The following is a 27,793-nucleotide window of genomic DNA, read 5'->3' on the forward strand; positions in this document are numbered from 1 at the left end:
TGAAAAGCAAGTTGCACCTGCAGGGCTGAGGAAGGGGAGGGAAACAAAAGCCAGCTACCTAGATAAAAAGGGAACAAACATTTTGGGAGGGAGAAGATTCCAATAAACAGTCATTACAATGTTAAGTCACAGACTGCAAAATTAGGGAGCAGCTACAGATTTAGCTCAGTGTGTGGTTGGAAATAGCAGCTGCGTGTGTGTAGCATATGTCTGCCTGCAGTCAACAGTGACTCGCTCGCCGCTCCTTTCACGCGCACCGAAGGCGTGCAGAACAACAGTGCCCTTATAAAGAGCAGCTCATGCTTGAAGATGCTTACTCTGCTTGGCAATTTAGAGGTATCTCAAGTTTCTCTGTTCCTCCTGAAGCCTCTCTTCACTCGTGTTGTAGAATGGCTTAGGTCGGAGGGGACCGCAGGGGTCACAGAACTGGTTTGGTTGGAAAAGACCTCCAAGATCATCAAGTCCAACCATCAACCCAACTCCACCGTGGCCATCATCTACTCCAACTTCTCTGTCATAGGCAGAGATGCCTCTCAACTAGACTTGCATGCCCAAGGCCTCATGCTGTCTAGCCTTAAACACCTCCAAGGGGGATGCATCCACAACATCGAGTCCAATCACCAACCCAACTCCACTGTGGCCATCATCTACTCCAACCTCTCTGTCATAGGCAGAGATGCCTCTCAACTAGACTTGCATGCCCAAGGCCTCATCCTATCTAGCCTTAAACACCTCCAAGGAGGGTGCATCTACAGCATCCACATCATCAAGTCCAATCATCAACCAAACTACACCGTGGCCATCATCTACTCCAACTTTGCCAGGCTGGATGGGTGGGCAGAGGTCAACGGGATGAGATTTAACAAGGCCAAGTGCAGGGTTCTGCACTTTGGCCACAACAAGCCCAAGCAGCACTACAGGCTGGGGACAGAGCAACTGGAGAGTAGCCAGGAAGAAAGGGACCTAGGGGTACTGGTAGACAGTAGCTGAACATGATCCAGCAGTGTGCCCAGGTGGGCAGCAGAGCCAATGGCATCCTGGGCTGGCTCAGGAGCAGTGTGGGCAGCAGGACAAGGGAGGATATTCTGATCCTGTATTCAGCACTGCTGAGGCCACACCTTCAGTGCTGTGTCCATTTCTGGGCTCCTCAACTCAAGAGAGATGTTGAGATACTGGAATGTGTCCAGAGAAGGTTAGAACTGGCTGATCCTTGAGGCCCCTTCCAACCCTGACTCATTCTATGATTCTGTGATCTGGAGCTCCAAAGTGTCTAACAGATCAGTCTTTTCCCCTGCTTCCAAATGAGATTTAAGCCCACTGCTCCTATCTTTGGATAAACTCAGGCTGACAGGAGATAAATTAATACAAGTAAGTATTATTTTAGTCCTGACACAAACAACTCCTCTTTCAGACCACTTAAATTCTACTCTAAGAGGTTTGGACTAAAAAGAAATAGTGTTGATGGTACCCAAAAGTTCTGATATCATCAATTCAGCAGTGGCATACCTCTTTCAAGGCACAGACTTGTTCATGTATGGTACAGACGGCACAGACAGGGTTCATGTGTGGTATTTTACAGATCCTAATCATGTCACCTGTGTAAATCATGACCAGCTGACACAGTGAATATTCAGCTGCCTGGCAAACTCATGTCAGAAGCAAGATTCACACAGGAGTTGCTTTGCTTTGTCAGTAACAGATTACTCATGCTTTACAATTCAACTCAGGGATGGGAGCAAAAAAAGAGTTCTTCCAAAAGCAATTACAACTAGAAGAATGTGGTGACTCAAGCTGGAATTTGGCCACAAAATCCTATGAACAAGCCTGAGAATTCACAACACTTGCTAGGTTTAATGGTTCTGAGGGCTTCCAGCCTAGCCAGTGCTTCCTAACAGTACAGTCCCAGGTACATTGTGCTGGTTTAGCAGCAAGTCAGACAGGGGCTGCGGGCAATGGCTGCAGAATAGGTACATCTGCCCTTAGCATGCTGATTTGTGGTGTTCATGCAGTTACAGCTTAGGACAGTGGAACTATATTGATCTCACTGATTTCCACATCAGTAGCAGTGGACCTATATTGATCTCACTGATTTCCACATCAGTAGCAGTGGAACTGTATTGATCTCACTGATTTCCACATCAGTAGCAGTGGACCTATATTGATCTCACTGATTTCCACATCAGTAGCAGTGGAACTGTATTGATCTCACTGATTTCCACATCACTAGCAGTGGACCTATATTGATCTCACTGATTTCCACAACAGTAGCAGTGGAACTGTATTGATCTTACTGATTTCCACAGCAGTAGCAAACCCCTTCTTTATGCTTGTTCACAAGTCAGCTGAATGTAATGACAGACTCCTTAGTTGAGGAAACAAGAACATGAGCACTACTGAGCTTTGCAGCCCTGCAGCCAAGAACTTTTGGAAGCATAAAATGCTAAATGCTTAACTTGGTTATTGCATTTTCCTGTGTCTCCCACTGGAGAGAATGGGAACTGTTTCAGCAGGTCTCTCATGCACACGTAGCAGTCTGGTTAGGGAAAGACAGCTGAGATACTTTTAAAGAGGGTTAGTTGAGAAGGAACCACCTCCCAAGTGGCACAAATGATGCTTAGAGCTAACATGCAGCTAGTGGACTGTGGTCATCATAGTGCAGACTGGGCGTGCAGGAAAGAGCTTGACCATTGCCATCACCTCTTTTTCCCCCCTGCCTTACTACCAACAATCTGATACTGAAGCCAAGCAAATGGTAAAGTGCTACCTTAGTGACATTTCACAATGACATAAAAATGGCTTAATATACAGGGATAGGAAATGTGAGCCTCTGAGTTTGGATTAAAAATCCAGGTATAACCTGATGGGTGTATCATCTTTTCAGGTGGAATCCATCCTACTCAGAGAGCATCCCGTGCACTCCAAGCACTGCTGACTGGGAAACATGCCATGTCCAGGCAGAAGAGGCTCACAAAAGATATCTGAGTGCCTATGCCACCAAATCTGTTTCCAACTCAGAAAGCTTCAGCAGCATCCTCTGGACAAATACAACATTGTAAAAGAAAGAAGAGGAGTAGTTGTCTTGGATGCCTTTGGAATGTAGAAGTAAAGGTTTAAGAGCATCCAACTCAAAGTTCCCCCACCAGTCACAATCTTCTCAGTCTGTAAGAACACTGTTCTCTCTGCTATGGCTTCCTTGGTTATTCCCCAGCCCAGTCACATCGTTCAAACACAGCTTCCTTGAAAACAGTTAAGTGGGAGTTCTTCACAGGGTTCAGACAAAAAACCCCAAGCCAGCTTCAGACAGTGACAGAAATCCTTCACTGAGCCTAAAGAGACAGGATCCCTTTCTCATTTGCAGCTTGCACCATCCTTTACAGTTGTCTTGAGTGTGTGCATCTGGGGAGGCTTCCTCTCTGCACATCTAACCAAGCTTCTTGGATGCTCTGCAGAGGTGACATGGCAAGACGTGGAAAATGTGTCCCCAGTGCTCTCTGCTGCACTGCAGCACCATGGCATCTTTCACCATGTCTGTTCTCTGGGTAAAACCTTGATCACTGAACCCTCACATCCCCTTGCAATTAAGGATCACTCCCATTTTCCAACTGGAAAGCAGTTAAGTGATTTTTCCAACAGCTGCAGAGCCAGCCAGAGGAGGAGGAGGCAGGAACAGAACCAGTCTTTAATTCAGGCGCTAGACAATTCCTTCTGTCTAGAATCTTCTGAAAGGTCAGGCAGGTAAATACATTAAAGGAAAATCATCTCCTTGTTAGTGACTCTTCATCCAGATTAGCATGATTCTGAATCAGGCTGTAAGTGTAAACCCTTAACCTGTGTGTTACCTCCATAATGATTCCTACTTGTACCGAATTAGGCGAATTATCTTATTATTCATGAAATCTGAAGTATGTGGATGAGAGGAATCTATGCAGAAGCCATCACTCATGGCTATTTTTAGCACTTCTTCCACAAACACCTGGAAACTATTGATTTGCTTATTGTCTGGCACCACCCAGAGTCTCTTCAAGTTCTGCCTGGTGTACTCCTCTTCAGGAAGACCTTCCACACTCGCAACCCAATCCAAGGTCAAATGGTTGGGGTCTTTCAAGTAGCTGGATATTGAAGAGAGGTTTCCATTGAAGCAATAATAGAGTTTGGACCCCAGAAGCTTCAGGAAGAGACAGGACGTGGAGAAGATGTGAGCACTGAACACTTCCATGTTGGAGGAAGACAGGCTGTAGATCTGGGGTGCTTCTCGGACAGTGAAGTGAACAGTTTGGGTCTTTTGATCGAGGGTGATGTTGAGCATGGCGTTCTTCTCTGCCTTAGAAAGCTCCACCTCTTTCTCCTGCAAGGCCTCAATCAGTGGCTGGATCTGATAGAAATCCACCTCCCGTCGGAGCAAGCCCATTTCCTGGAAGTCTTCAGGGAGGTCCAAGTGAGAAGTCCGTAAGAAGTTCAGGATGTAGCGGAAGATTTTACCATCCCTGTCAATAAAGCAGTTGCCTTGGCTGTCCTTCTTGGTTGGGATCTTCCCACTAAACATGGCCCCCAGCATGGAGTCTGGAAAGCTAGTCAGGGTGGACAGAGAGGTGGTATAGAGCTTTCCTCCAACATTGAGCGTGATGGGTTCAGACATGATGAAAGAGCCAATGATGCTGGGACTAAGTCTGAAAAAGAGAAAAGAAGCCAACACCACACATTTAGTTGGATTTACATGTTTGGAGGCTTCAACCACAGAGATAAAGAGTAAAGGTAACTACATGGCAAGAATTCATCAGAGAAATGGGAAGTAAAGAACTACTTTTGGAGGCTGCATGAGCGAGATGGATTCAGACATGATGGAAGAGTCAATGATGCTGGGACTAAGCCTATAACAAAGAAAAGAAGCCAGCACCACACATTTAGTTGGATTTACATGTTTGGAAGGTTCAAGCAGAGAGATAAAGAGTAAAGTTAACTACATTACAAGAATTCATCACAGAAATGGGAAGTAAAGAACTACATTTGGAGGCTGCATGAGCGAGATGGGTTCAGACATGATGGAAGAGTCAATGATGCTGGGACTAAGCCTATAACAAAGAAGTCAACACCACACATTTAGTTGGATTTACATGTTTGGAGGCTTCAACCACAGAGTTTAAGAGTAAGGGTAACTACATGACAAGAATACATCACAGAACTGAGGAGTCAAGAATTACTTTTGAAGGATGCATCTTAAGAATAAGGGTAAAGAATTTTTTTTCTCCCAATAAACTTTGTTTAGTTGAGTCTAGTGCCAGCAACCATTGGCTTGTGAGGAGAGGCTGAGGGCCCTGGGGCTTTTTAGTCTGGAGAAAAGAAGACTGAGAGGGGATTTGATAAATGTTTATAAGTATCTGAAGGCTGCCAGGAGTGGGGGGGACAGGCTCTGCTCACTGCTCCCTGGGATAGGACAAGGAGCAATGGGTGGAAGTTGCAGCAAAAGAGGTTCTGCCTCAACACAAGGGGGAACTTCTTTACTGTAAGGGTCACAGAGCACTGGCACAGGCTGCCCAGAAAGGTCATGGAGTCTTCTCTCTCTCTCTGGCCTGTATGGATGTGTTCCTCTGTGATCTGTGTTAGACAGCATTGGCCTGCTCTGGAAGGAGGGTTGGACTGGATGATCTCTTTGGGTCCCTCCTAATCCCTAACATCCTATGATCCTATGAATCATGAACCTTTACAATCAAGACAGACATGAACCCTCTCCTATGGATGCCTACAGTGAAAAAGCTGCTGACTTCAGAGCAAGAGTTGTGTCTTCAGCTCACCCCATCCCATCCCCCTCACAAACACTCAGTTTAGAGGGGGTAAAAGACGCACAGGACAAGAACTGGACATGTCCCAACATCTAACCCTCTCCTATGGATGCCTACAGTGAAAAGGCTGCTAGCACTCACTGGTAATAATAACACCACCACCATCCCTGGCTTTGCAGACTGAGAGGTGGTGGAGTCACTGTCCCTGGAGGTGTTCAAGAAAAGAGTGGATGAGGCACTTAGTGCCATGGTCCAGTTGACTGGATAGGGCTGGGGGATAGGTTGGACTGGATGAGCCTGGAGGTCTCTTCCAACCTGGTTGATTGTGTAATTCTAAGAATTGGATCTAGGACATTATCAACAAGGTTACTTCTAGCCTTAAAATTGAGAACTGTTGTTTGTCTACATTACCCAAGGAAAAAGCAAGAGTTGTGTCTTGAGCTCACCCCATCTCATCTCCCTCACAAACACTCAATTCAGAGAGGGACAAAAAAAGCACAAGACAAGAACTGGACACGTCCCAGCATCTTCCATGGCATCTGAAGATACAGTTAAAGCAACAAGACTGTTGCAGCAGCATCCACTTCACGCACATTGGAGTGCAGTCAGCCCAGCAGGGAGCCAGCAAGCAGTGCTGCCCTAAACAAGTGACAGTCTGCAGTTCCACTCAGTCAAAAAAACCACCAGGCTTTCTCCTTCCAACGTGCTTCATCTCAGAGAACACTTCCTAATTCATTAGGGCTGTATCCCAGTTGATGTAGTTTCCATGCAGTTCCTCTGCAATCAGCTGAGACAAATGGAGGATGTGATTTTCATAGTGCAAATGAGCATTGCTGGTGCTGGAAGGGACTTTGCCCTTCACCCTACCTTCCTCCTACCGTAGCCCAGGACCTTGCAATTGGCTTTGTTGAACTTCACAATCATAGAATCATAGAATCAACCAGGTTGGAAGAGACCTCCAAGCTCATCCAGTCCAACCTAGCACCCAGTATGATGTCAGTATTGGCCCACCTCTGTCAAGGTCCCTCTGGATGACATGCACTGCCCCCAGCATGTGAACCAGAGCACACAACTTGTTCTCATTGGCAAACTTGCTGAGATTGCCTTGATCCCATTTTCCAAGTACCTAGCATGAAGCATCAGCTGAGTTCCCTCTTCATCATAAGGCTGCCCTTGCTCAACCACTTGGAATGTGGAACACCTGGGGATACACTGCTTTACCCTCTTAAGCATTCATCCCATTTAAGAGCACTTTAGCTAATAAATAAAATGCTGCAGACATAATTAGACTGAGTGCCTGTTTTGCCCAACTTGGCAAAACCCCACATGTGCACCAGCAATCATCCAAGAGGAGAAGGAAAAAAAAAGGATCAATCACTGCCAACAGAAACAAAACGTAAAGAAATGGCACAAATATTACCACTTGTTTAAACCACACTGAAAAAGGGCTGCAGGTGTAGTTTATCATAGAACCAGGCAGGTTGGAAGAGAGCTCCAAGCTCAGCCAGCCCAACCTAGCACCCAGCCCTGCCCAACCAACCAGACCATGGCACTAAGTGCCCCAGCCAGGCTTGGCTGCAACACCTCCAGTCACAGCCACTCCACCACCTCCCTGGGCAGCCCATTCCAATGCCAATCACTCTCTCTGCCAGGAACTTCCTCCTCACATCCAGCCTAGACTTGCCCTGGCACAGCTTCAGACTCTGTCCCCTTGTTCTATTGCTGCTTGCCTGGCAGCAGAGCCCAACCCCACCTGGCTACAGCCTCCCTGCAGGCAGCTGCAGGCAGCAATGAGCTCTGCCCTGAGCCTCCTCTGCTGCAGGCTGCACACCCCCAGCTCCCTCAGCCTCTCCTCACAGGGCTGTGCTCCAGGCCCCTCCCCAGCCTTGCTGCCCTGCTCCAAACACCTTCCAGCACCTCAGCATCTCTCTTGAGTTCAGAAGCCCACAATTGGACACAGCACTCAAGGAATGGCCTGAGCAGTGCTGAGCACAGGGGCAGCAGAACCTCCCTTGTCCTGCTGCCCACACTGCTCCTGAGCCAGCCCAGGATGCCATTGGCTCTGCTGCCCACCTGGGCACTGCTGCCTCAGCTTCAGCTCCTCTCTCCCAGCACCCCCAGGTCTCTCTCTGCCCGGCTGCTCTCCAGCCACTCCGTCCCTGTCCTGTAGCCTTGAACACACCATTACAACTCTCTCCCTTCTCTGGACATCACCAAATCTTTGGGAAGCCATGTTAAAGGCAGTGAAACACGTTAAGGAATAGTTGAGGACTAACAATGTACTACAAAATACACACACAAGAAAAAGGGAAAAAAGAAAGAGAGAGAAAACAAAAAGGAAAGATGAATTATTTAGGCTGCCAGAGTGAAGGATGCCTAAGTGGCAAGAGCATTAAAGCAAGCTGGGGATCATTTCTGCTAAGCAGCAGGAAGAGCAGCCAAGATAAAAACCTCTCTGGCTTTTTGAGTGTTGCCCAGGAGAGCTGGTGAAAGCCACATCAGAGAGACATCGTGGAGAGATGTTCTGAGAGACACAGAGCAGGTAATGCATTATAGGAAGTAATTCTACACTGGGAGGGACAGGATTGATTTCAGCTAAAAAGGAGGGATGGGGGAAAAAAAAGAAGTATCTGGGCACCTGTGTGGCAGCTGGAGAATTGAAATGGGGTTTGGCAGGAGGAGATGGGGTTTTTTTTTGCAGGATGAGGCTCCAGCCTGGCTCATTAGAGTGCATTAATGGCAAACACACAGAATCACAGAATGGTTTGGCTTGGAAGGCACTTTTAAAGGTCATCAAGTCCAGCCACCCTTCAGAGAGCAGGGACATAGAATCATAAAATCATGATGATACAGAATCAGCCAGGTGGGAAGAGAGCTCCAAGCTCAGCCAGCCCAACCTAGCACCCAGCCCTGCCCAACCAACCAGACCATGGCACTAAGTGCCCCAGCCAGGCTTGGCTGCAACACCTCCAGCCACGGCCACTCCACCACCTCCCTGGGCAGCCCATTCCAATGCCAATCACTCTCTCTGCCAGGAACTTCCTCCTCACATCCAGCCTAGACCTGCCCTCCAACAGCTTCAGACTCTGTCCCCTTCTTCTCTTGCTGCTTGCCTGGCAGCAGAGCCCAACCCCACCTGGCTACAGCCTCCTTGCAGGCAGCTGCAGGCAGCAATGAGCTCTGCCCTGAGCCTCCTCTGCTGCAGGCTGCACACCCCCAGCTCCCTCAGCCTCTCCTCACAGGGCTGTGCTCCAGGCCCCTCCCCAGCCTTGCTGCCCTGCTCCAAACACCTTCCAGCACCTCAGCATCTCTCTGCAATTCAGGAGCCCACAACTGGACACAGCACTCCAGGTGTGGCCTGAGCAGTGCTGAGCACAGGGGCAGCAGAACCTCCCTTGTCCTGCTGCCCACACTGCTCCTGAGCCAGCCCAGGATGCCATTGGCTCTGCTGCCCACCTGGGCACTGCTGCCTCCTCAACTTCAGCTACCATCTACCAGGGCAGGTCTAGGCTGGATGTGAGGAGGAAGTTGTTGGCAGAGAGAGTGATTGGCACTGGAATGGGCTGCCCAGGGAGGTGGTGGAGTGGCTGTGGCTGGAGGTGTTGCAGTCAAGCCTGGCTGGGGCACTTAGTGCCATGGTCTGGTTGGTTGGGCAGGGCTGGGTGCTAGGTTGGACTGGCTGAGCTTGGAGCTCTCTTCCAACCTGGCTGATTCTATGATCCTATGAATAAGCACAGTGCAGCACTTGAAGGCTTGAACTCATTCAGTGAAGTGTGGTGTGGCTGCCAGGAGCAGTACATCCTGAAATGCAGCGCCTGGAGGGGGGGAGGAGGCTGCTTTTTGTGTCGGGAACGCTGTGAGCTACTGGAAATTTCCAGCTGGTGTTTGGGGAAAGGTCGTTCACCCCTGAGGATGGCACAGAGGACGAGGGTGACAAGCTCCAGGAGGGGACTCAAACTCCCAGCAGGCATGTGGGAGGAAGCGACCTGTCACCCTGCCCTTCTCGCTGCTCAAGAGGAGCGGTGCTGGATCTGCCAGCAGCTGCGATACAGGCACGCCGAGAAGCTGCCTGCGGGGAGCAGCTGCTCAGCCCCCAGCTATTGATATTTACTGCGTTTCCTTTTCTAACCATGCCTCCTCAGACGCAGAAATGTTCCTTTGCCAAGGGGATGCACCAGCAAGGGGAAGGCACGAACCAGGCTTCCATAACGTCCCTGCTTTGACGTGGGTGCAATGCTGCCTCTTCAGCCTTTCCCACAGCTGCTCCTTGATGCCCTTGAGCATCTCCTGGGCTGCTCCCTTAGGGATGCAGGTGACTACAGAGGGCTGCACATCTGTGTCCTGGCATACGCTGAATTTAGGCAATAAGAGAAAGGGAGAGAGAAGGCAAGGCTGGGGCACGTCCAGTTAGTGTGAGGAAAGAGTGATACGAACCAAAGGTCAGGTTCTTCCCGAGAGGAGAGGAATGAAAGCAGCAGTGCAGGGGCAAGGAGGAGGAAAGCGAAAGGAAGGTTAACTGCTGAAGGTGAACGGCAGAAGATGGAGGGAGAGAGGGAGTACAGAGCCAGAGGGATGCTGCGGCTACAGTGAGGGTTGGAAGTGAAACCCCCAGTGCCAGGGTGCTTGGGGTTCTCCTGGCATGACCCCCAACACCTGTGGGCTCAGGGGCTGCTGCTGAGCAACTCAGACTGCCAGGAGGGCACTGCCACCGGCTGCCAGGAGGGAATCTGTCCCATGGCAAGCAGGAGCATCACTTTTCCTTCCAAGCCGCCGCTGTAACCCTTTGCAGGCTCCAACGCACCAATTTAACACCAGCCCTCGTAGAGGTTTTCACTGATTCCTAATGTCATGTCCAAACATCCACATAACTATCACTTGGCAACCTCGGAGTGTCTTCCAGATACTCTCAGTTTCCTTCGTGGACCACTTCACCCACACACGTGGTCGGCTACCACCTGCCTACTGCTTGAAGCAGGCAGAGGGTGGCTCAGCAGCCCGGCTTGCACCCCATCTCCCACTGACTGCATCACTTCCAGAATGCCCCTGCAATTAGAGAGCGGCTGGTTGCCAGCACGGCTGCAGCAGGACGCTGGCAAACCTCACTCATTAATGTAACAGTGATGAGGATTGGAACCTCCTCAGGGTATGGCTCATGGACGTCGCCCAGCCACCCTCCGGGGCTGACTGGAGGCAGCTCCAGCCCCAGGATGGGCGTCCAGGGCTTGGATTGGTTAAATTGCTCTAAATGCTTACATTTGGGAGATGTTTCATAGCGAGTGGGTTGTGTGTGTGGGGAGGGGGCTGCAGGGGTGATACAAAGTTTGCGGAGTGGCGCTGAGCCCTACCTTGTTAATGGGAACCATAGGTGCGGCTCCTCCCTGCACAGGCAGGCAGCGCCGCTATGAAAATAACTTAAAATACTAAAAATACCCCCAAGAATCAGCTCAAACCCCCGCCCCCCCCGGAGTGGGAGCTTGCCCGTCCTTCCCGTAGCCCATAGGGGTTCTCGGCGGAGCGGCAGCGCAGCTCCTCCGCCACCGCTGCCTTCCCTCCCCGTGCCGCGGCTGGGTTCCGATGGGGTGACCCCGGCCCTCCCCACGCCCCCTAGCCGGGCGGATCCCCCCTCCCCTCCCTTACCCTCCCCTTCCCGCCGCGGTACCCACCTGCCCCCCCTCCAGCCACCGAGCCCCTTCGTTCGCCGGGTGCCGCGGGAGGCGGAGGCGGCGGCAGGAGGAAGCGGCTGCGGGGGGAGCAGCGGCGTGGCTCGGCCCGGCCCGGCCACGCTGGGATTTGTAGTTCGTTGCCGTCCTCGGCCCTGCCCCGGTGCTGCCCGCAGGACTGCGGCTCGCAACCGGCCACGCCGCAGCGTTACGGGGCTCGGCCGCCAGCGGGAGGTAACGCGGGGAGCCGGGGCGGGCAGGGGTTGGGGTGCTCGGAGGAAGTGATGGGAAGGAAAGGGTGCAGAAGCGGGGGTCTGGTGTCGGGAAGAGAGAGGGATGCTCGGGATGAGTGATGCAGGAAGGGAAGTCGGGGAAAGGAGTGCAGGAGCGGTGCTAAAGGGAGGGATGCTCGAGGGAAGACATGCAGGGGTACGGCACAGGGGAAATTATTTAGGAGGGACGCTCCGGGGAAGGGATGCAGGAGGGGGTGCTCAGGGTAAGGGATACAGGAGGGATGCTCAAGGGGTCGAGATGCAGAAAGGAAGTCTCAGGGAAAAGGATGTACAGGAGGGATGCTTATAAGGAGGGATACAGAAGAGAGGCACCGCGGAAGAGGTGAAGAAGGGATGATCAAATCAGGTCAAGCTGCTAGAGGGAAGTATGCTCAGGGATGGGGATGCAGAAGGGAAGTTTTGGGGAAAGAAGTGCAAGAGGGGTGCTCCAAGAGGGGATGCAGAAATGGGGCTCAGGGAAAGGGATGCAAGAGATGTGTCTGGGGAAGGGGGTGCATGAAGGATGCTAAAAGGGAGTCAGGCTGCTTGGAGGGAGGGGTGCTCAGGGTGTGGGATGCAGAAAGCAAATCTTGGGGAAAGGGCTGTGGGAGAGATGCTCAAAGAGAGGGATGCTTGAGGGAAGAGATGCAGAAGGGTTGCTCTGGCAAATGGATGCAGGAGGGGTACTCAGGGAAAGGGATGCAGAAGGCAAGTCTTGGGGAAAGGGATGTGAGAGGGATGCTCCGAGAGGGGATGCCCAAAGGAGTGCTTGGAGGTTGAGATGCTTGGGGCTGGGGTGCTTGGAGAGAGGAATGCTTGGGGGGAAAAGATGCAGAAGGGAAGTCTTGAGGAAAGGGGTGCAGAAGGGATACTCAAAAGAAGGGATGCAGAAGAGGTGCTCAGGGGAAGATGTGCAGGAGAGGTAGTTGGGGAAAGGGATTCAGAAGGAATGCTTGGGGTGAGGGATGCAGGAGGAGTGCTTGAGGGGTTGAGGTGCTCAAAGGGATGAGTGCTCAGGGTTAGGGCTGCAGAATAAGGCTCAGGGAAAGGGATGCAGGAGGGAAGCTCTAAGTGGGGATGCTCGAGGGAAGAGATGCAGAAGGGATGCTTGGGCTGAGTGATGCAGGAGAGGTAGCTGGCAAAAGGGGTGCAGGCAGGATGCTGGGGGGGAAGGGTTACAGGAGTTGAAATGCAGAAGGGAAACCTCAGGGAAAGGGATGTGCAGGTGGGATGCTCAAAGGGAGAAATTCTTTGTGGCTGGGATGCAGGAGGTTGCTCAGGGGTTGGGGTGCAGAAAGAAGCTGGGAGTAAGGAGTGCTTAGGGCCTGGGTTACAGTCGGGGTTCTCAGGAACTGGACTGCTCAGAGGAAGGGATGCAGGAGGGATGGGTGGGATATTTGGGAGCTGGGATATAGAAAATGGCTTAGAGGGAGTTATGCAGGAGGAATGGTTGGAGGAAGGGCTGCTTGGAGGGTTGGAATGCAGGAAGGACGCCCCAGGGAGGGGCACTTAGAGGGAGGTGTTCAGGAGAGAGACCCAGGATAGAGGATTCCCAGAGAGATGTGCAAAGAGAGGGATGCTCTGTGGTCAGGATGCAGGAGGGAACGCTGGAAGAGGCATGCTCAAGGATTTGGATGTCAGGCTGCAGGAGGATGCTTGGAGGGAGAGATACAGGAGTACCATTGGCAAGAGAGTGTGTGAGCATTCACCTCCTTCCTGCAGGGCTTTGCAAAGCTGTTTGCGAGGCAGCGTCTTGAGATGAGAAATTGCCCAAGATGGGTTCAAGTTTTCCTTAGGGAAGATGATATGGGGAGAGACACCTAGAGATGTTCCTATTCCACAGGGAGCCAAAAGAACCTAAAACTGAGGATCTGGACTACTTTGATAGCCCATATCCAAGCTCCTCTCAGGGTGAATCTGCCCTGGCTTGGACTTTGCATGTTTCTGAAGGATAAAAACAGATGTTAGAATGATTGCCACTTCTGTAAGGTTTTATCACAGGACTCATGACAGAATCCTTTAAATACCTCCGGGGTCAGTGACTCATACATCTCCCTGGGCAGCCCATTCCAGTGTTTGACCACTCTTTCAGTGATTTTTTTCCCCCCAGTCCATCCTAAACCTACCTTGGCAAAGCTTCAGGCTCTTTCTCTTGTTCTGTCACTAACTACCTGTGAGAAGAGACCAGCACCAACCTCTCTATGTTGTCGTTTCAGGGAGTGTGATAAGGTCTCCTCTCAGCCTCCTCTTCCCCAAAATAACCAGTCCCAGTCCCCTCAGCTGCTCTTCATCAGACCCACTCTCTAGGCCCTTCACCAGCTTTGTTGCTCTTCTTTGCACCAGCTCCAGCCCCTCAGGGCCTTTTTTTGCATCGAGATGCCCAAAACTGAGCACAGTACTTGAGGTGTGGCCTCACCAGTAGTGAGCACAGGATGGCAATCACTTCCCCACTCTTACTGGGCACACTATTGCTGATACAAGCCAGGGTGCCACCTGGGCACACTGCTGGCTCATACTCAGCAGCTGGTCCATTAGAACCCCCCAGGACCCTTTCTGCCGCACAACTTTCCAGCCACGCATCATAGAATCATCATAGAACGGCTTATGCTGGAAGGGACCTCAGAGATCATCTATTCCAACCTCCCTGCCAGGAGCAGGGACACCTCTCAACTAGACTTAGAATCATAGAATCACAGAATCAACCAGGTTGGAAGAGACCTCCAAGCTCATCCAGTCCAACCTAGCACCCAGCCCAATTCTTCTCTGATCCTCTAGTGTTGCATGGTGTTGTTGTGGCTTGAGTGCAGGACTCAGCACTTGACTTTGATGAAGCACATTCCACTGACTTGGCCTCTGACCCAGCCTGTCTAAGACTCTCTGAAGAGCCTTCCTACCCGCAAGCAGCTCAACACTCCCACCTAACTTGGTGTGATCTACAAATGTACTAATGGTGCCCTCTAACTCCTCATCAAGATCAGTGATAAAGATGTTAGACAGAAGTGGTCCCAATGCTGAGCCTTGAAGAACAGTTTGTGACCATCTGCCAGCTGGATTGAGCTCCATCAGGAGTGATCCTGAGGCTCAGAGGTGATCTCATTGTTGTCTACAACTACCTGCAGGGTGGCTGTAGCCAGGTGGGGTTGGGCTCTGCTGCCAGGCAAGCAGCAAGAGAAGAAGGGGACAGAGTCTGAAGCTGTGGCAGGGCAGGTCTAGGCTGGATGTTGTTAGGAAGTTGCTGGCAGAGAGAGTGATTGGCATTGGAATGGGCTGCCCAGGGAGGTGGTGGAGTGGCCGTGGCTGGAGGTGTTGCAGCCAAGCCTGGCTGGGGCACTTAGTGCCATGGTCTGGTTGGTTGGGCAGGGCTGGGTGCTAGGTTGGGCTGGCTGAACTTGGAGCTCTCTGCCAACCTGGTTGATTCTATGATTCCATGATGGTTCTGTGATTCTCTGTTTCTGTGACCACCAGTCCTTGGGCCAGGCTATCTAGCCAGTGTTTAATCCAGCAGGTTTTATGCTCATCCAGGCCAAGGTATCTAGGTTGTTTTTTTTTTAATGGGAATTCCATGGGAAACAGTGCCAAAGGCCTACCTCAGACTGAAAGGATGTAGCAGGAGGTTGAGCTTTCACCCAGGGAGTGGGTTCAAGATGCCTTTGTTATGGAGTCCGCAAGGACATCTTTGTTATGAGGTCTGTAAGGTTTGTTGTCACCACCTCACTTTGCCTTCCTGGTTTCTGGACTGGCTGGTGCAAAGCAAACATGCTGGTGTCTGGAGGGAACCTGAGGTCCCAGATGAGCATCATATTCCATTCTTCCTGAAGGCACCAGCAGAAAATTCCAGCTCTATCTCCAAGCCGCGAGGCAGTGCCTGGTGAGTCTCAGCCAGTGTCAGCAGTGTCAGCCCCTAGACCAGTATGCTCTGGTGAACAGGAGGTGGTTTTACCTTGGGTTTTATCCAGAGGTTTAATTTCTATACACAGAGAAGAGCAGATAGAAATCTGAAGGAAGAAGAGTGATGTTAATGCTATAAATACCTCCAATAAACCAAGCAGCTTTCCAGAGTCGATGCATTCACAGTCTCCAGGGATGGCAACAGAAAAGACATTGGTCTGAAGGTCAGTGCAGATCTGAGTGCTCCCACTAGGGCAGCACAGCTCTGGCTGGGAGCTCTGGCTAAGGAGGAGAGCAGAAGGCTTTTGGAGGAAGCAAAGGGAGATTTGTTCATCTAAGGGATGCGAGGAGGAGTGACAGTCCTGGGACAAATGGACCTGGTGCAGGCAGGACAAATCTTTTGGGCATATGATGCCAAATGGATTAAAACACCTTGAGTGCTGTGTCCAGTTCTGGGCTGAAGCTGAGGCAGAAGTGCCCAGGTGGGCAGCAGAGCCAATGGCATCCTGGGCTGGCTCAGGAGCAGTGTGGGCAGCAGGACAAGGGAGGTTCTTCTGCCCCTGTGCTCAGGCAACTCCTGGAGTGCTGTGTCCAGTTGTGGACTCCTGAATTGCAGAGAGCTGTTGAGGTGCTGGAAGGTGTTTGGAGCAGGGCAGCAAGGCTGGGGAGGGGCCTGGAGCAGAGCCCTGTGAGGAGAGGCTGAGGGAGCTGGGGGTGTGCAGCCTGCAGCAGAGGAGGCTCAGGGCAGAGCTGATTGCTGCCTGCAGCTGCCTGCAGGGAGGCTGTAGCCAGGTGGGGTTGGGCTCTGCTGCCAGGCAAGCAGCAACAGAAGAAGGGGACAGAGTTTGAAGCTGTGCCAGGGAAGGTCTAGGCTGGATGTGAGGAGGAAGTTCCTGGCAGAAAGAGTAATTGGCATTGGAATGGGCTGCCCAGGGAGGTGGTGGAGTGGCTGTGGCTGGAGGTGTTGCAGCCAAGCCTGGCTGGGGCACTTAGTGCCATGGTCTGGTTGGTTGGGCAGGGCTGGGTGCTAGGTTGGGCTGGCTGAGCTTGGAGCTCTCTTCCAACCTGCTTGATTCTCTGATTCTATGAATTAGAGTCACATCACTTGCATTGATTAAAATGATGGAGTCAGGAAAAGCAGACCTCAGCTGAACAAAGAGTAGATCATGGGAAGGCAGAAGTATCATAGTATCATAGTATCACAGTATCACAGTATCATCAGGGTTGGAAGAGACCTCACAGATCATCAAGTCCAACCCTTTGCCACAGAGCTCAAGGCCAGACCATGGCACCAAGTGCCACGTCCAGTCCTGCTTTGAACATCTCCAGGGACGGCGACTCCACCACCTCCCCGGGCAGCCCATTCCAGTGTCCAATGACTCTCTCAGTGAAGAACTTTCTCCTCACCTCCAGCCTAAATCTCCCCTGGTGCAGCCTGAGGCTGTGTCCTCTTGTTCTGGTGCTGGCCACCTGAGAGAAGAGAGCAACCTCCTCCTGGCCACAACCACCTTTCAGGTAGTTGTAGACAGCAATAAGGTCACCAGCCGTATCCAGTCATCTAGGCCATGGCACTAAGTGCCTCATCCAGGCATTTGACCACTGGCTCTTCCCAGCACACAGCTTCCAAGAGGATATACTCTATGATCATCCCAAAAGCTAAAGGGAGGCTGGCAACGTTAGGTTCTGTGTGGATTGGAACCAAAAGCACAACAGGTTCTCAGATAATGCTTCTGTCTCTCTTGAAGATGTTCTAGAGAGGAAGATGTGGACTCAATGATCTCCTTGGGTCCCTTCCAACTCCTAATATCCTGGGATCCCTGGGACAGGACAAGCAGCAATGGGTGTAAGCTGCAGCACAGGAGGTTCCAGCTCAACACAAGGGGGAACTTCTTGCCTGGAAGGGTCCCAGAGCCTGGCACAGGCTGCCCAGAGAGGTTGTGGAGTCTCCTTCTCTGAAGCCTTTCCAGGCCTGTCTGGATGTGTTCCTCTGTGATCTGTGCTGGATTGTGTGGTGCTGCTCCAGCAGGGGGAGTTGGACTGGATGATCTCCTTGGGTACCTTCCAACCCCTAACATCCTGCGAGCCTGTGATGTGCTTTGGGAGAGGGGAGGGATGTCTTTCTTCCCAGCTCAGCCTTATCATGCAGCTGCTCAGACCTACAATGCTGAAGATTCTCTCTTTTCCACCTGGCCTATTGACAAGTGCTGACAGCATCAGGTAACACCTGCTGCATTCCCAAATACACACCAGGCTCCACACTGCTGCCTCCCCTGCCTCCTCAAAAGAGAAGGAGGGCTACAGAAGACAGCAGCCCTGGCTTGTGGCTTTAGTTCCATCTAAAGCCACAAATAAAATGAAGGAGCTCCTCAACATTTGGCAAACTGGAGGTGGGGAAGTTCAGCCTGGAGGTGAGGAGGAAGTTGTTGAGCAGGAGAGTGGTGAGAGGCTGGACTGGGTTGCCCAGGGAGGTGGTTGAGGCTCCATAGAATGAGTCAGTGTTGGAAGGGGCCACGAGGATCATCTAGTTCCAAATCCCTTGCCATGGCTGGAGGTGTTTGAGGCCAGGCTGGCTGAGACTGTGTGCAGCCTGCTCTAGGGTAGGGTGTCCCTGGGCATGGCAGGGGGGTTGGAACTGTCTGATCCTTGTGGTGCCTTCCCACCCTGACTGATTCTATTCTATTCCATTCCATTCCATGATTCGATGGATAAAAGGTGAGTCTCATTTCTCTACTTCCAAACCTCCAGTGAATTCAGGGAAGCAGATCCATGGTGTCTTCTCTCTGAGTAAGAAGCACACCCTTTTGTTTGTCAGTCTGTGCTAGGATGGTGGGATTATTTTCCTCCTTTCCAATTCTGTTGTAGGAAATGTGCTGAGCTGATTACTGAGGTTGCCTAAAGGTAAGCTTTGGGTCTGTGCTTCCAGAGCATTTTAAGGTCTGGGATGCAGGAACAGATAACTGCAGTGTGCTGAAAAACACTAAGGAGCCTTTAGTGGAGTTCTGCTGCTGGCAGGGAGAGGGGGAATGAATTAATTCAGAGGTAATTGGATAGCTTTCAGCTGAAATGGCTCCTGGCTGAAGGAGAGGCACAGCCTAAGGAGAAACATGAGGGCACCTCTGAACCATACCCATTGTGAAGGTTAGACCAAAGCCAGTCTGAAGGAGACTTTTCCTCCTGAGGTTGAATTTGGTTTTATTTTTGCAGTTTACTCAAAGCTAAACTGGTTGCTGCTGCTGTTTGGTTAAATTCCTTTTCCTTCTCTGGTTTCTAGAGCATGGTTTGATATCTGTCCTTGCAGGGACAACAACAACCAACCTCTTGCAAGTCATGGAATCATAGAATGAGTCAGGGTGGGAAGGGAGCACAAGGATCAGCCAGTTCCAGCCCCCCTGCCATGCCCAGGGACACCCTACCCTAGAGCAGGCTGCACACAGCCTCAGCCAGCCTGGCCTCAAACACCTCCAGGCATGGCAGGGGGGCTGGAACTAGATGATCCTTGTGATCCCTTCCAACCCTGACTCATTCTATGATTCTATGGAGCTCCAAACACCTCCCTGGGCAACCCATTCCAGGATGATTCCTGGATGAGGCACTTAGTGCCATGGTCTGGTTGGTTGGCCAGGGCTGGGTGCTGGGCTGGACTGGATGAGCTTGGAGCTCTCTTCCAGCCTGGCTGATTCTATGGTATCCATCCTAAATCTCCCCTGGAGGTGGAGCCAAGCTTTCCACAGCAGCACATGGCAGAAGAACGAGGCAAAAAGCAAACTATAACTGAAATGAGAGCTCCCAACTGGAAATAACCAAAACCTTCCCAGTATGAGCTAATTAGATACTGGGGCAGGTTGCTCAGGGTAGTTGCATGTTCACAGAATCATAATCATTGTACATTGGTTTGGAAGAGACCCTCAAAAGTCATCTGGTCCAGCCCCACTGTGGTGTCTTTAAGCAGACCAGGTTCCTCAGGGCCCTATCAAGTTTGACCCTGAGTGTCCCCAAGGATGGGGCTTCCACCACATCTCTGGGCAACCTGTTCACTATTTCACTGCTCTCATTGTGAAGAAATTACTTCTAGTATCCAAAGAACTTCCTTCTAATGTGTAATTCTCTCCATCCTGGGATGTTCTCAAGACTGTCTAGGTCAAAGCCCTGAGCAGCTTGATTTCAATGTTCTGCAGGGGTTGGACTAGAGACCTGCCAAGGTTCCTTCCCTCCTGATTCTGTGCTTTTATCCCTGCTGCTCCTATCAGTTGTTCACTGAAGGAGCAGAACAGTTCTGCCATTTCCTGGGGGTTTTCTTTTCCCCCTGCACATTTTGTGTGCTTTCTGTTTCATGTGAGCAATGAGAACCTCAGAGCTGCTCCACAGATCAGCAGTGACCTCCTGCAGCATCCTTGTGTGCTCCGGGAACGTGGTTCTCTTGATGAGCAGGAATGAGCCAATCCTCCCAGAGAGGTTGGAAGAGAGCTCCAAGCTCAGCCAGCCCAACCTAGCACCCAGCCCTGCCCAACCAACCAGACCATGGCACTCAGTGCCCCAGCCAGGCTTGGCTGCAACACCTCCAGCCACGGCCACTCCACCACCTCCCTGGGCAGCCCATTCCAATGCCAATCACTCTCTCTGCCAGCAACTTCCTCCTCACATCCAGCCTAGACCTGCCCTGCCACAGCTTCAGACTCTGTCCCCTTCTTCTCTTGCTGCTTGCCTGGCAGCAGAGCCCAACCCCACCTGGCTACAGCCTCCCTGCAGGCAGCTGCAGGCAGCAATGAGCTCTGCCCTGAGCCTCCTCTGCTGCAGGCTGCACCCCCCCCAGCTCCCTCAGCCTCTCCTCACAGGGCTGTGCTCCAGGCCCCTCCCCAGCCTTGCTGCCCTGCTCCAAACACCTTCCAGCACCTCAGCAGCTCTCTGCAATTCAGGAGCCCACAACTGGACACAGCACTCCAGGGGTGGCCTGAGCATTGCTGAGCACAGGGGCAGAAGAACCTCCCTTGTCCTGCTGCCCACACTGCTCCTGAGCCAGCCCAGGATGCCATTGGCTCTGCTGCCCACCTGGGCACTGCTGCCTCCTCTTCAGCTCCTCTCTCCCAGCACCCCCAGGGCCCTCTCTGCCTGGCTGCTCTCAGCCACTCTGGCCCCAGCCTGCAGTGCTGCTTGGGGTTGTTGTGGCCAAAGTGCAGAACCCTGCACTTGGCCTTGTTCAGTCTCATCCCCTTGGCCTCTGCCCACCCATGCAGCCTGGCCAGGTCCCTCTGCAGGGCTCTGCTACCCTCCAACAGCTCCACAGCTGCTCCTAGCTTGGTGCCATCTGCAAACTCTCTGCTGCTGGACTCAATCACCTGCTCCACATCATCAATAAATACATTGCACAGGACTGTGCCCAGCACTAATCCTGGGGCACAGCACTGGTGCCAGCTGCCAGCTGGGTACCTTTTGAGCAAGAACTGTGCTATCTTTTGAGCCATCCTGGCTGGCTGATCCCTCTGAATGGGGTTTTGTTCTGCAGCAGTGAACCCAACACCTGGGTTTAAATGTTGTTCTGAGCTCTTGCAGGGAAATCCTTAGGCTTTCTTTTGAGCAGTGTCTCCTCTAATGCTTTCTTGCTGGTGAATCTGGGCCATGACAAATGGGAAACTTTGTCTGACTCTGCAGTTTCTCTCTCCTCTGTCTCTGGTCCTGCATACAAATGCAGCAGGTCCCTAGGGAGCAGCCAAGCCTTGCACCACTCATCCTGAGTGGTTGGCAGTGAGGTGTAGGCATCAAAGGTACACCCCTGCTACTGCTCAGAGAGGCTGCAATCCCACCTCTGCTCAGGCTGCAATCCCAGCTCTGTTTTGCAGAGCTTATTTCTTGCTCCCTGGATGTAGAGACAATCATCCTGCTGGAGAGTGTCCAGAGCAGAGCCAGGAGGATGCTGAGAGGGCTGCAGCAGCTCTGCTGTGGGCACAGACTGAAAGAGTTGGGGCTGTTCAGGCTGGAGCAGAGGAGGCTCCCAGGGGACCTTCTTGTGGCCTTGCAGCATCTGAAGGGGGCTCCAAAAAAGCTGGGGAGGGACTTTTGAGGCTGTGAGGGAGTGTCAGGAGTGGGGGGAATGGAGCAAAGGTGGAGGTGGGGAGAGTGAGGCTGGAGGTGAGGAGGAAGTTGTTGAGCAGGAGAGTGGTGAGAGGCTGGACTGGGTTGCCCAGGGAGGTGGTTGAGGCCCCATGGCTGGAGGTGTTTGAGGCCAGGCTGGCTGAGGCTGTGTGCAGCCTGCTCTAGGGTAGGGTGTCCCTGGGCATGGCAGGGGGTTGGCACTGGCTGCTCCTTGTGCTCCCTTCCAACCCTGACTGATTCTGTGATTCTGTGATCTGGCAGAGGATGTCCCTGCTCATTGCAGGAGGGCTTGGACACACTTCCCATTTGTGTGACCTTACAGAGCACAGCCTGCTTCACTGCACACCCTGATTCATCCTCCAGGCTGGACCTGGGCTAAAAAGAAATCTTAAGATGACCTTTGGGGAGCTTCTTCCAACCCAACCCTTTCTGTGATTTTATCATCTTAGGATAGAATCACAGAATCTGAGATCCAGAGAGGCATAGAACTGTTTGAGGTAGAAAAAACATCTCTAAGATCATTACTTGGTTGGACTGGATGAGCTTGGAGGTCTCTTCCAACCTAATTGATTCTATGATAGGTTGGACTGGATGAGCTTGGAGGTCTCTTCCAACCTAATTGATTCTATGATAGGTTGGACTGGGTGAGCTTGGAGGTCTCTTCCAACCTAATTGATTCTATGATAGGTTGGACTGGATGAGCTTGGAGGTCTCTTCCAACCTAATTGATTCTATGATAGGTTGGACTGGATGAGCTTGGAGGTCTCTTCCAACCTAATTGATTCTATGATAGGTTGGACTGGATGAGCTTGGAGGTCTCTTCCAACCTAATTGATTCTATGATAGGTTGGACTGGGTGAGCTTGGAGGTCTCTTCCAACCTAATTGATTCTGTGATAGGTTGAACTGGATGAGCTTGGAGGTCTCTTCCAACCTAATTGATTCTATGATAGGTTGGACTGGATGAGCTTGGAGGTCTCTTCCAACCTAATTGATTCTATGATAGGTTGGACTGGATGAGCTTGGAGGTCTCTTCCAACCTAATTGATTCTATGATAGGTTGGACTGGATGAGCTTGGAGGTCTCTTCCAACCTAATTGATTCTATGATAGGTTGGACTGGGTGAGCTTGGAGGTCTCTTCCAAGCTGGTTGATTCTATGATGCAGTTTAAGGGTGAACCCTGTAGACCAGGGATGATGGTTGGACTCAGTGATCCTGGAGGGCCTTTTCCAACCAGAATGTTTCCTGTGTTTCTCTTTCAGCTGTTTGGAGCAGAGATGGACAAGATACTGGAAGCTGTGGTGATGTCCTCCTACCCCAACAACGTGAAGGCAGGGCTGGTGCGGCGCGTCATTGAGGCGGCGAAGCAGCCCATGGACAGTGAGCAGTGCTGGTCCATGCTGGAGCTGTCCACCAAGCTTTACCTCACAGGGGACACCAAGTATAAAAGAGAGATTGGCAAAGAGGTCTTGGAGGTTTATGGCCACTACCACCCCGAGGAATTTGAGGAGTTCTTCAACGTCCGCTTCCTGCTGAGTCTCCTGCAGGAGGGTTACGGACCCCTGGGCAAGAGAAGCCAGCACGTCCTGGACTATATCCAGCTGGGATTGCAGTTCATCTTGGAAAGCCCTTCAGCAAACAGCATCTTCAGCCTGCTGAGGATCGAGGTGCTCCGAAAGGTCTGCGAGAGGCCCAGCCCCAAGCAGTGTGCCAAGATCAGCAGGCTCCTGGTCCAGCACCCGCAGTGCATCCCCAGCGGCAAGCAGCAGCTCCTCTTCTGCCAGCAGCTGGTGCGCTGCATCGGGCACTTCCAGTGCGCCTCAGAGGGGGAAGAGGACATCATGGAGTTTCTGGAGCAGGTCAACAAAGTCAGCGGCCTGCTGCAGCGCATCTGGAGGAGCCAGACCTCAGCCATCCTGCCTTCTTTGAAGGAGCTCTTCGCTATCATTTCTTCCACAGGTAATCTGGCTGGAGAGCGGCCCTGAGGAGAGGGACTTGGGGGTGCTGCTGGAGGAGAAGCTCAGCAGGAGCCAGCAGTGAGCACTTGCAGCCCAGAAAGCCAAGCAGAGCCTGGGCTGCAGCAGCAGCAGTGTGGCCAGCAGGGCCAGGGAGGGGATTCTCCCCCTCTGCTGTGCTCTGCTGAGACCCCACCTGGAGTCCTGCATCCAGCTCTGGAGCCCCTGGGACAAGAGGGCTGTGGAGATGCTGGAGAGTGTCCAGAGCAGGGCCAGGAGGATGCTGAGAGGGCTGGAGAACATCTCCTATGAGGACAGCCTGAAAGAGTTGGGGCTGTTCAGTCCAGAGTGGAGAAGGCTCCAAGGTGACCTTGTTGCAACCTTCAGTATCTTAAGGCAGTCACAAGAAAGCCAGGGAGGGACTTTTTAGGTTGTCAGGTGGTGATAGGACTGAGGGGAATGGAACAAAGCTGGAGGTGTAGATTCAGGCTGGATGTTAGGAAGAAGCTGTTGAGCATGAGAGTGGTGAGAGGCTGGACTGGGTTGCCCAGGGAGGTGGTTGAGGCCCCATGGCTGGAGGTGTTTGAGGCCAGGCTGGATGCCACCCCTGGAGGTGTTTAAGGCCAGGCTGGCTGAGACTGAGGGCAGCCTGCTCTAGGGTAGTGTGTCCCTGCCCTGAACACACTTGATGTACTCCAGGATGCCATTGTCTCTCTTGGCCACACTGCTGTCCCATGGAGAACTTGCTGTCCACCAGGACTCCATGGTGTTTCCCTGTGGAGCTGCTTTCCAGCAGGGCAGCCCTCAGCCTGTACTGGTGCCATGGAGATACTCAGAAGGCCTGGAGATGTGCTGCTGAGGTATATGTTTTAGTGGTGAATCACAACATTAACCTCTTGGATCATCAAGTCCAACCTATCACCTCACCTTTCTAGTTAACTAACCCATGGCACTAAGTGCCTCATCCAGCCTCCTCTTAAACACCTCCAGGGATGGTGACTCTGCCACCTCTCCAGGCAGCCCATTCCAATGCCAATAACTTTATCCATGAAGAGTTTCTTCCTAACATGCAGAACTTGGCTGTGCTAACAGTTGATGATCTTAAAGGTCTCTTCAACCCAACCAGTTCTGTGATTCAATGATTCATGCAACAGCCCATTTGTTATGACCCAACCTCTTTATGCCCTGCACTGAGGTTTGAGGAATTGTCCTCCTTGCATGGCTGAGTAAGGATTCCACATTGCTCATACACCACCTGGCTACCTGCTCCATTTACCTGGGAAGAAATGACCTGGGGTTTAGAGGTGAAAACTGCCCTCATGTGCCTGGTCTGCCTTTCAACTGACATCTTCATTCCTGGAATCAGAAAATCACAGAATCATAGAATCAACCAGGTTGGCAGAGAGCTCCAAGCTCCCCAGCCTTGCTGCCCTGCTCCAAACACCTTCCAGCACCTCAACAGCTCTCTGCAATTCAGGAGCCCACAGCTGGACACAGCACTCCAGGGGTGGCCTGAGCAGTGCTGAGCACAGGGGCACAAGAACCTCCCTTGTCCTGCTGCCCACACTGCTCCTAAGCCAGCCCAGGATGCCGCTGGCTCTGCTGCCCACCTGGGCACTGCTGCCTCAGCTTCAGCTCCTCTCTTCCAGCACCCCTAGGGCCCTCTCTGCCTGGCTGCTCTCAGCCACTCTGTTCCCAGCCTGCAGTGCTGCTTGGGGTTGTTGTGGCCAAAGTGCAGAACCTGCACTTGGCCTTGTTCAGTCTCATCCCCTTGGCCTCTGCCCACCCATCCAGCCTGGCCAGGTCCCTCTGCAGGGCTCTGCTACCCTCTAACAGCTCCACAGCTGCTCCTAGCTTGGTGTCACCTGCAGGCTCACTGCTGCTGGACTCAATCCCTTGGTCACTGCTGGTGTTCATTCATGTCTTGCAGAGGAGCAGGAAGCACCTTCCAACGCTTTGGCCAGCGTGGTCCAGTTCGTCCCTCTGGAGCTCATGGATAGTGTCATAAGAAACCTAACCAATGATGACAGCATCACTGATGTGCAAATGATGACAGCCATTGGCAGGTAGGAGAAGCTCCCTTAGTGAATGCTGTTCTCATTTAGGTGAAAAAGAAAACCCCACCTGAAAGCTTCACTCACTGCCTTTGTGTGGTTTTATTCCCAACCAGTTTGGCTGGTGGTGCCTCTTGAGGAGTGTAGGAATTTCTGGATCCTTCCTTCCATCCCTGTGAGGGTCTAGAAAATTATAGAATCATAGAGTGGTTTAGGTTGGGAAGGACCTCAAAGCTCATCCAGTTGCAACCCCCTGCCATAGGCAGCGACACCTCCCACTAGAGCAGGTCGCTCAAGGTCTCACCCAGCCTGGCCTTGAACACCTCCAGGGAGCAGCCACAACCCCCCTGGGCAACCTGTGCCAGTGTCTCACCACCCTCACTGCAAAGAACTTCTTCCTAAGGTCTGTGTGGGCTTCCATAGAGGTCAGCACACGTGTGGGAAGGTGCCTCCTGCTGTTCCTCCCTCTAGGTTTTGTGCCTTCTCCTCCCCATTCAAGCCCTCGAGGTGGGGTGGGAGGAGGAAAAGAAAGGAATGTGGAGTCCTCTGGAACACCTTTGCCAGGTAAATGCGGTGCTGATGGGCTGAGTGTTAGTCCTGTGTAGTGTTTATCCCTGCTCTTTGTGAAGGCAGTCAGTGGAGACATCAAGGCATGGTGAAACACTACTTGGCATGCAGGACCTGGTCTGTGCAGAGCCAGAGCCCTCTTTGGCATCAGTAAGTCTTCCTTGCACACTTGTGTCCGAGTCCTTCAGCTCATCTGTGCTCCAGTGCCTGTCATCACACTTGCTTTACTCATCTTTAAGGGTCTCTGTTCCAACCTAAGCCATTTTATGGTTCCATCTTCAACTCAGGCTGTGCTTTACTCATCTTTAAGGGTCACTGTTCCAACCTAAGCCATTTTATGGTTCCATCTTCAACTCAGGTTGTGCTTTAATAATCTTCAGGGGTCTCTGTTCCAACCTAAGCCATTTTATGGTTCCATCTTCAACTCAGGCTTTGCTTTACTGATCTTTAAGGGTCTCTGTTCCAACCTAAGCCATTTTATGGTTCCATCTTCAACTCAGGCTTTGCTTTACTGATCTTTAAGGGTCTCTGTTCCAACCTAAGTCATTTTATGGTTCCATCTTCAACTCAGGCTTTGCTTTCAGGATCTTTAAGGGTCTCTGTTCCAACCTAAGTCATTTTATGGTTCCATCTTCAACTCAGGCTTTGCTTTCAGGATCTTTAAGGATCTCTGTTCCAACCTAAGTCATTTTATGGTTCCATCTTCAACTCAGGCTTTGCTTTCATGATCTTTAAGGATCTCTGTTCCAACCTAAGCCATTTTATGGTTCCATCTTCAACTCAGGCTTTGCTTTACTCATCTTCAGGGGTCTCTGTTCCAATCTAAGCCATTTTATGCTTCCATCTTCAGCTCATGCTTTGCTTTAATGATCTTCAGGGGTCTCTGTTCCAACCTAAGTAATTTTATGGTTCCATCTTTGCTTAGAGGCCTCCATTTAAATGGGTGATGTTCACAGGCAGTAGCACACACACTTAGCCCAAGGAAGATGCTGTGGCTTGTGGAACAAGTCTGGAAACATCTCTTTCCCCCTTCTTCTAGGATCTGTGTCCCCTCCAGTTAAGGTTACACCACAGAAACACATTTTTCCTGATGGGAACTTCACGTAGGCAGGAAGAAGTTGCTTCTCCTTTGGCTTGCTGGAAAAGGTTTACCCAAGAGGAAAGCTCAAATGATCTATTCAATTCTTAGCCTTTTTCTCCTCTTGGGCACCTGCTGCTGTGAGTTCCAGGCAAGAAAGCCTTTAGGAGCACCAGTGCCTAAACACAGAGGTTGTAAAATCAATTGCATTGTCCCCAAAACCTTCTTTGTCACACTGAGGGGTGAGGAAGTGATTACTCAGAGTTAGCCAAATGTTAACCAGAGCCTGCAAAGTGTAATTGAGATCACTGAGGAGTGATGAAGGAGTTTAGGTAGGGTTGTCTACAGCAGATGGGTGCCCAGAAAACTGCATGGCTGTTAGCCTTTGGGTCACAGGCTCACAGGATGTTAGGGGCTGGAAGGGACCCAAGGAGATCATCCAGTCCTACCCCTCT

The 27,793-nt window shown here is 51.7% G+C and overlaps 2 protein-coding genes across 2 annotated transcripts in view; one reads left to right on the forward strand and one right to left on the reverse strand.

Moving 5' to 3' along the window:
* Window positions 1-1,355: 1,355 nt before the first annotated feature.
* On the reverse strand, window positions 1,356-11,493 carry KCTD21 (potassium channel tetramerization domain containing 21). The gene is made up of 2 exons (XM_064168844.1): window positions 11,441-11,493; window positions 1,356-4,667 (listed from the first exon to the last, which is right to left on the reverse strand). The coding sequence occupies exon 2, from the start codon at window positions 4,634-4,636 to the stop codon at window positions 3,854-3,856; it is 783 nt and encodes a 260-aa protein (XP_064024914.1). The 5' UTR covers window positions 4,637-4,667; window positions 11,441-11,493; the 3' UTR covers window positions 1,356-3,853.
* Window positions 11,494-11,598: 105 nt separating this feature from the next.
* Window positions 11,599-27,793, forward strand: part of USP35 (ubiquitin specific peptidase 35) — a 34,720-nt gene continuing 18,525 nt past the window's right edge. The window contains exons 1-3 of the mRNA XM_064140271.1: window positions 11,599-11,671; window positions 22,947-23,643; window positions 25,570-25,705. Of these exons, the coding sequence (XP_063996341.1) occupies window positions 22,962-23,643; window positions 25,570-25,705 (818 nt within the window). The 5' untranslated portion in view covers window positions 11,599-11,671; window positions 22,947-22,961. The remainder of the gene's footprint in view (window positions 11,672-22,946; window positions 23,644-25,569; window positions 25,706-27,793) is intronic.

Source organism: Pogoniulus pusillus, chromosome 3, assembly GCF_015220805.1.
Source record: "Pogoniulus pusillus isolate bPogPus1 chromosome 3, bPogPus1.pri, whole genome shotgun sequence".
NCBI classification, from domain to species: Eukaryota; Metazoa; Chordata; class Aves; order Piciformes; family Lybiidae; genus Pogoniulus; species Pogoniulus pusillus.

What these genes read in the sequence shown, in the direction of transcription:
- KCTD21 (XM_064168844.1), bottom strand. Translation starts at nt 4,636, where the DNA reads ATGTCTGAACCCATCACGCTCAATGTTGGAGGAAAGCTCTATACCACC.